Source organism: Eretmochelys imbricata, chromosome 5 (genome assembly GCF_965152235.1).
Source record: "Eretmochelys imbricata isolate rEreImb1 chromosome 5, rEreImb1.hap1, whole genome shotgun sequence".
Classification (NCBI taxonomy): Eukaryota; Metazoa; Chordata; order Testudines; family Cheloniidae; genus Eretmochelys; species Eretmochelys imbricata.
Genome location: NC_135576.1, coordinates 91362404 through 91370517, shown reverse-complemented (window position 1 = coordinate 91370517; position 8114 = coordinate 91362404). Strand labels below are relative to the sequence as shown.

Sequence of the window (8114 nt, the reverse complement as noted above, 5' to 3'; positions counted from 1 at the left end):
GAAGTTAGGCTGACTGGTCCCTGGGTCTTCTTTGTTCCCCCTTTTAAGGATAGTTACCATGTTTGCCATGTCATACTTCAGCACATGGCAAGAATGGGGATGTACTCTTGATGGCAGATTTATATCTGGATAACAATTTTATAACCTTTACACACATTCAAAAGAAATTTAATTTAACCAGATAACATTGTTGGCAATATTTCCAATTATGCCTATTTATCTTCAGTCATCCCATTAAAGAGAGGTATAATATTACTAGTTAGTGTTAATAGCATGGCTGTGACTATGCTAATAAGATGACAGGATTTTTGTATGGAAGTGCCAAATCTTTGAGCATGCCCAGTGAGAATTAGATGTTTTCTGAAGCCTGGGCAGATTTACACAGAGTTGAGTGCTCATGCAATTAATAAAAGTGCTGTGCCAAGTGCTTTCTAAACATTATGATCCCCACTTGATACATACAAAAAACAAACAAAAAAGGAACAATGCCACTGCAACTTATCTGCTACCTTTTTAATTCTATAGTGAAGTCCTGAGCTGGTTATATAAAAATGCTGGGTTAATATAAAATTAAGACAATATAGGGCTTTCGACAGTTTTTTTTTCCAAAATGGCATAAAATCCGTGTACCAAACTGCTTGGACACCAAGTTAGGAGAAATTCAATTAAAGGTGATGCAATGAATTCACGGGCCTTTGTCAATGTATTTCAATGGAGCTTGGCTGAAGGAGACCAGTGTTGAAGAGGAGGTAACAACAGGATTAGTCATATTGAACCAGATTTTCAAAGTTAGGTATGTGCCCCTGCACTTAATTTATATGTGCAAATCAGTGAGGTACGTATGCAAATCAGATATTTGTGTGCACAGGTGTTAAGTGCCTGTCTGCCTGCACAGAGACCTAATTTGTGTGCACACATCGCCTATTTGTTCACATAAATTAGAACGTCTAATCCCTATTTCCATTTCGGCATTAAAGGGAAACGATAATAAAGCAGGTAACACAATTCTGAATTCCCTTTAAGACCATCAGAAGCACGGTGTAGTGCAGAGCCCAGAGGAAGCAGAAAAGGACGTGCACGGAAAGATTAGTAGTAAACCGCACGCAGACTCCGGGCGCGTTTTCTTTTGCTTGTGGTGTTCAGGTTGTGAACACGCGGTGGCGCCAGAGCTCGCTGAAGTCTGAGGCACTGCGGTGGATTTTCCCATTTCTTTCAAATTACTGCGGAAAAAAAATCCGACAGAGCCACTAATGAAAAGGCAAATTCCCAGACAAGGCATTTTAATGTCGCTCATTCATCACATACCTGAGCTCTTAAAACGATTACATTTTATTATACGATCATAAAAGTTCACATTCTTTTTAAAAACAATCTTTCTCTTTGCATAGGTTTGTGTATTATCTGCATATATGCCCCTAGATAGTGGAGATGTGCAAATCTATAACGCGTATGCTACATTAGCCTAATAGTTACCACCTAGGCTGGAAGAGCTGGTGGAAAAGCGGTATATTTCTCCAGTGACTATAATGTTGCAATGTTGCAAGCGCACGGAATGTGCATGACACTGTGCGGGACTAACAAAAAGCAAGGGGAGAAACCAATACGCTGAGCTGTCCAAAAGGGTTTCTCAACTAGTTATTATGCCCAGTGAGTCGGACACAGAAAGCCCGTGCTGAGCGATCTATGTACAAAGCCCTAATGCTGATCTTAGAAAGTATCCAGACAAACCAATGCAACGGGGAGCCAGACCTACGCTGTGGCGAAAAAGGCTCCCTTTTCCATGCACATCACGTCTGTGTGTGTCTTTCTGGGGATGGGAAGGATGCGTTGCTGGTGTTCCGAGAATCAGGCTTTGATTTCATACACAGCAAAGACTGGAGGGTTCAGAAGAGGGACCGTGCTGATGGTTGACCTCTCTCTGGTGTGTGTGTGTGTGTGTGTGTGTGTGATTGTTTGTGTGTGCATAGACTCCAGCCTGCCTATTGGCATCTTGTTCTAGGCACCCTCCTCTCTCTCCCCTCCCCTCCATCCCTCCCTCGCCCCTGGTTGCTTTTGTCTTCTTCTTCTTCTTCTTCTTCTTTTTTTTTTTGGATTTCAGGCTCATTTTATGGAGTTTCTGCCCCTCTCTGCGTCAGCCCCACGTCACTTTGCCAGCAGCTCCTGAGCTTGGGCTCGAGCAGGAGCTGGGCTGCTTTATTATCCACTGGAGGAAGGAGACTGTGCGTAAAGGGCAGAGCCAGGAGCTCCGAGCCCCCCGGCAGCAGCAGCGCGCCGATTCCTCTCCCCCAGGCAGCAGCGGCCGGAGCAGGCAGCGCCCCCGCAGGTAGGAGCCTGAGCCACTCGCCCCCCTGCAGCCTCCAGCCCGCCCGGGTGACCCACTGCCCCACCTCGCCGGCTCCCGCGCCCTCCCCGCTCCGCCCGGCGTTTTGCAGCATCATCGGGAGCCGAGGAACTGCCGCTGCCCGGGCTGCGCTCGGCGCCGGAGCCGCGTCCCCACTGCAGGGGCAGCTGCCCGGGAGGGAACGGTCCCTGCCCCGGGTGCCCGTCAGGGGCCCGCGCTGAGCTCCCGGGGCTGGGGCTGGCGCTCGCGGGGCTCCCGGGGCGGGCGGGCGGCCGGGCTGGGCCAGTCTCGGCTCCGTTCTCACCGGTCTCTCTTTCCCCTCCAGCTCCGCCGCCTCCAGCGCTCGCCCCGAGCGGCCCCGGGGAGCCCGGGCAGGCAGCGGGGAGCGGAGGCGTCGCTCCTGCCCGGCCCAGCGCTCCCATGTGAGCCCAGCCGGGGCCGGCACCGAGCCCTCCCGCAGCAGGATGCCCGAGTCCCAGCCGCTCTGAAGCGCCCAGGAGGCTCCGCACACGCCGGGACGGTCGCTGGAGGAGGCCGTCGGGGCAGCGGGCAGCGCTGGATTGATCGGGGCAGCATGGTGTCCTGGCGGAGGAGGTGGCAGGGGCCCGGTCTGGCCCGGCTCTGGGGCTTCTGCTGCGTGGTGCTGGGCTCCTGGAGGGCTTTGCTCGCCTGCCCGGCGCCTTGCACATGCAGCGCCTCGCGGATCTGGTGCAGCGAGCCCGCGCCGGGCATCGTGTCCTTCCCGGTCCTGGAGAGGAGCGCCGAGCGGGAGAACATCACCGACATGTGAGTGGCGCAGGGGCTGGGCACTGGCTGCTCCCACGGGAGAGCCCCGAGCTAGCGGAGGGGAACCTGCTGGGCACCGGGGATCTGGGCGAAGAAGCCCTCTATCTGTCTCTCTAGCTCTAATTTTATTTAATTTTCGTTATAATACTGTATTATGCTTGTGTGTGTATATTCTCTCTTTCTGTGCATACACACAGATAATACATGTGTGTATCAGATAATTTATATAATTAATAATTTTATTTTTTGTCTGTGTATATGTCAATTTGGCTATCTAGACGGAGGGAGGGAGAGAGAGTGTATGGGTAAAGAGACTGAGAATCTCCATAGTATGTAGATATGAGAGAACCACTTACATTTTGTATTGCTTGCCTCTAAGGCTTGCAGAAATGATGCTCACATTTTCCTTGCAGCATCTGTTTTGCAAGTCTCAACTCTAACCAATATTTTTAGTCATTTCGTTATGAGGACACCAACAATAGGAAGGAGGTTTTGCTTAAGGAAAGATTCTGAACGATCTGTAAGAGGAGAAGTTCTCTGCATTGAAAGGCACTTGCTCAGTAGGAAAATGTGATCGTGGGAAGCCTAAAAGCCTGGTATGATTTAATTTAGATTTGACTTCCCAGAGATATAATTTCGAAACCATTTAGATTATAAATCTTAATTGCCCTTGGTACAGTTTCCTGGGAATAAGTTAAATAATAAAGCAGTATAGCACACAGATAGTGCTGATTTTAGTACAAGACCAATGTATTATTAGAAAATTCTTCTCTGTCAGATTTTTCTTGGGAGAGGCAGTGATGTACATTTAGCTATCACTTTATCCTTCTCTTTTACAGATCGTTACAGATCAGTAAAGAATTACTACACTACACATATTCCACCTCTCTTCTAGACAATTAATTAGTAGGCGCCTCTTTACTCTCTCATGTCCCAATTTTATATGTTCTTCCTATTATTCATGCAAACAGAAAATTTTGATGGGTCACTCTTTCCCCAGTCAAAAATTTGACCATTTTGTTTTCTTTGCTTTTTTAAATGGAAGTAACCCATTCTGGTAGAGTAGAATGAGGACTGGCTCTGCACTGGGTAATATGTGTGTAAGCTCCTTTTGCACATGCTCCTTTTCTGTAAGATAGCTAAAAAGGATGCAATGCTGAGTCTGCATGTGAATGCAGAACCACACTCATTTTCCCCTAGTTGTAAGCAAGTATTGTACCTTGATATTATTTATGGGGCTTTGACAAGTGGGTGCAAGAGGTTTTTCAACTTCAGCCATTGAGAGCCAGACTGCAGTTGAGACCTGTGTAGCGGGTTGTGTTCCTGCTTGGGGCCTGATCCTACATTCTCTACTCAGGCAGGCCACCTTCTCAGTGAAGTGAATAGATGTTTTATCTGAAAAAGGACTGCAGGATTAAGACTCAAGAATCCAGATTTTGGATAATAGAATTGTAGAAGTTAAAGATGGAAAATACTTCTAAGGCTATCGTGTTCCTCCCCTCCCCAGGCACTGATGTGTTGTTCCCTCCAGTATTTTTAGTGTACAAGGTACCATGACCTTTTTGCCAAAAACTACATGGAAACCTCTTGCTGCATTTGCCAGTGTGTGTGAATGGCAGAGGGAAGGGCTGGAGTAATGCAGGGCCTACATTTTGTAGATCTATTTATTTTTGAATGCACATAACAGAATTAAGTGTGATTTCTAGGCTATAGCAGGAATCATCATTTCAGATGTTTGTTTAATATTCTATAGGTTATTCTAGGGAAAAAATCCTTCCATACCATGCACCACCACTCTACCATCTTCCTTATTATCAAATATCTTCAATGTAGCAATAACTTAGCAGTTTTTCCTCAGAATTTGAACTCCTCCATTTGAAAAGACAGAGAAAAGAACCCTGTGTAAATATATTTGGCAAGCTTTGGTCAAAAATATATTTGACCAACTTAAAACATATATTTTGCTTTTTACATTTTGATTTCTGTTAGTAGATTTTTTCCTTTCTGTATTTTTTCATCAGCATCATCAGTTGTCTGTCCATCTCTTTTCCATTTCCACTATATCACCTTCTGATGTTACATTTGTTGTGATTGGGTATATAAAAATAACTTCAAATCACTGATTTCCCAGCAAACTAGTGCACATATTTAAGATAGAAAACATTTAGACTGTTTTTGAACATCAAAACATGGACAGGCCTTAAGATGCAAACATAAATGAAAAACCAGACTACCATAGCTTTCCTATCATTTCCGTGTGGAAACTCAGCAAGCATTAAACATGCTAGGAATGCATCTTAATATGATACATTCATACAGTCAAAAAAGAGAAAATGTTTTGAAATGCTCCACAGCCTGCTGTGCTTTAGGTAACAGGATAAGATAATGGGCTATAACTCCACTGTATTCAGTAAACTTCAGGCCTGGTTCTCCACTCATATATGGTAGGTTTATACTGGCATAACTCCATTGAATTACATAAGTGTGAGAGTAGAATTAGGCCCTTAGTTTCTGGTCATTCCCCTTTTTCTGAAAAACTTTTGACACCAACTCTACATTATTGCACACACCCAGCTCTTATTTGGGTACAGATACTAGAGTTCTTAGGCAAAACTCCCATTGACTTACAGGGAATTTTGACTGAGCAAGGACTTCGTGACAGGGACATTTAGCCAGTGGAAATTTTGAGTGTGCAATGACTAAAGGATTAGGTTTTACGTGAAATTACATTCGGTTAAACTCACCCACATGCAGAGAGCTGGCTGAGGGCCCTGTGTATGACTTTATCCCTGTGGTGGGACTGTACAGGGTGGAGAATGGGGCAAGCTGTGGGTGGAACAACTGTGCATGGTGGATTCTTGGTTGGCTGCAAATAGGAAGGAGAGGTTTGTGGGGGGATAGCTGGGGCTGGGGCTGGGGCTAGAGGATCCACAAACACCCAGATACAGCAGCCTGAAATTCCAGAATAGAGTGCATAGATTTAGGGGGACTAGACTTTCTATTCCAGCCCATAGGCAAGTGACAGTTTAGAGGCAAATGCCATCTGCCCAGTCCCTACTTAATTCCTTACAGAGTGCCCGATCCAAAGCCCATGGAAGTAAGTGGAAAGACCCCCATTGATTTCCATACACTTTTGATCAGGCCCACAAACTCCAGGCTTTGTGAGGGGAGGGGTGAATTTCTTTCACCCTGTGTTTCTGCATGATCATCTTCCATGTTGTTTCTTCCTCAGTGATTTGAGCACAAACACATTTATATTTTAATAAATAAAATAGAAGTATTCTTAAAAATCTTTGCCTATAATTGGATTTGATTTTATCCTGTTACTTAGGGCACTGGTATGTTCTGGAAACATTCTGAAAAGCATGCAGCCACGCTGAGATTATTGTACCATAACAGAGTAACCTACTTGTGACATGATTCTTTCATAATTTTGGTGTTACTGGTAAAATAAACTCCAAAGCGAGACTCTGAATTAGAATCGTAAAATCAGCCATTGCAGAGCTGATGCTCACACTAAGAGCTAAGGAGCAAAAGCAGGAGAGAGCAAAATCCATATACTACAGGGACAATGGAACAGAAATATTTCACTGCAAAATCACTTGAGCTAAAATATCAATAGGATGGTAAATGAGTCTCTTAAGAGTTCTTAGATTTTTAAAGATCTGGTCTAATATTCTTCCTTTAGTTAGGGTATCAATGTATGTGGTTGTTCGTAGCTCTTGCTATCAATATCTCCTTGCAATACAGCATGTTGCTGGCCTAGTTTAGCAGCTCTAAAGTCATGTCATTAACATGCTGATTTATGACTATTCAACTGAACTACGTTTAGAATTAACTGGTGTATTTAAGAATGAAATACTTGCCAACAAAATAGTAGGTGAGTTTTCAACTCTTCCCCTATAGAATATAGAGTGTATTGTGTGTATGTACATTTAAAAACACAAAGTATATTTTTAATGTAATTATATAAATCTCTCTAGGATTGTTAATAAAGCAGCACACTATGTAATTTACATAGTAAATAATTTAATACATCTTCTGAGTGTGTGCTGAAAAAAACCTACTTACATTAACATGAAATACAGTTCATATTTTTAATCTCTGTCATTTTGTATTTCTAGTCTCTTGCTGTAAATTACATATAATGTAAAATTGTCTTGAAGGATGCTCAACCCCACTCCCCTCCTTCCACCTTTGGCCTTATAGGATGCTATGGTTTAGCTGGAATGGAAGGTTCTTCCTGATCATTTGGAGACAGGGAGTAACAGGAGGTATCAGGCTGCATATTATTCAAGAGAGTATGGACTGTAATGACACTCCCTGACATCCCAGGAGTTAAGGATTTAGCCATGATTCCATTGTAAAACATGTGCTTGTAGGAGTATCTTGTTTTTAATACTCACCATGAACTGAAAATTAGCATTTTCAAAAATCCATTTGCCTTTTAGGATATAGGAATTACCAAATTATTACAAGTTTAGTTTTTCTTGTGGAGGTTCTTCTTTGTCTCTCATGTAACCCTTATGAGCCCATTGTTTTAATCCTTGTCCTTCCAGTCAGTGAGAACTGTATGGAGTTCCTTTGGAAACTTAGTCAATGCTGGCCCTTAAGAGTAGGTTCCTATGAAGTGCTGAATGCTTCCAGAGAAGTGCTGCATTCCAGAGCTCAGCACCCTCCAGAAAGCATTCAGCACTGTGCAGGATTGGGCCCACAAAACATTATCTCTAATCCTGTAAATCCTTACTTGCCCAATAGTTTTATGAAGTCAATGGGACGACATAAACTACTCACGTAAGTAAGAAGCTGCAGGACTGAGTCCTGTTTATGTTATCTCCACCACACTCCCAGTTCCTTCGCTCCTGAGGAGGAGAAGATTAGGGCCAGGATGGAATTTAAACTGTCTTTTTTCCAGTCCAGTAGAACAGCAGCCCATTGGGCCAGCCCTCAATATCCAAAGGTTGATATTTTTCAGATAGTACGTGTT

At 44.0% G+C, this 8114-nt stretch overlaps 1 protein-coding gene across 3 annotated transcripts in view; it reads left to right on the top strand.

Annotated features, from left to right (window-relative positions):
- Nucleotides 1-2915: 2915 nt before the first annotated feature.
- NTRK2 (neurotrophic receptor tyrosine kinase 2) overlaps nt 2916-8114 on the top strand; it is a 260421-nt gene continuing 255222 nt past the window's right edge. For all 3 annotated transcript variants that reach the window (XM_077816387.1, XM_077816386.1, XM_077816385.1), the window contains exon 1: nt 2916-3127. In XM_077816387.1, the coding sequence (XP_077672513.1) occupies nt 2916-3127 (212 nt within the window). The remainder of the gene's footprint in view (nt 3128-8114) is intronic.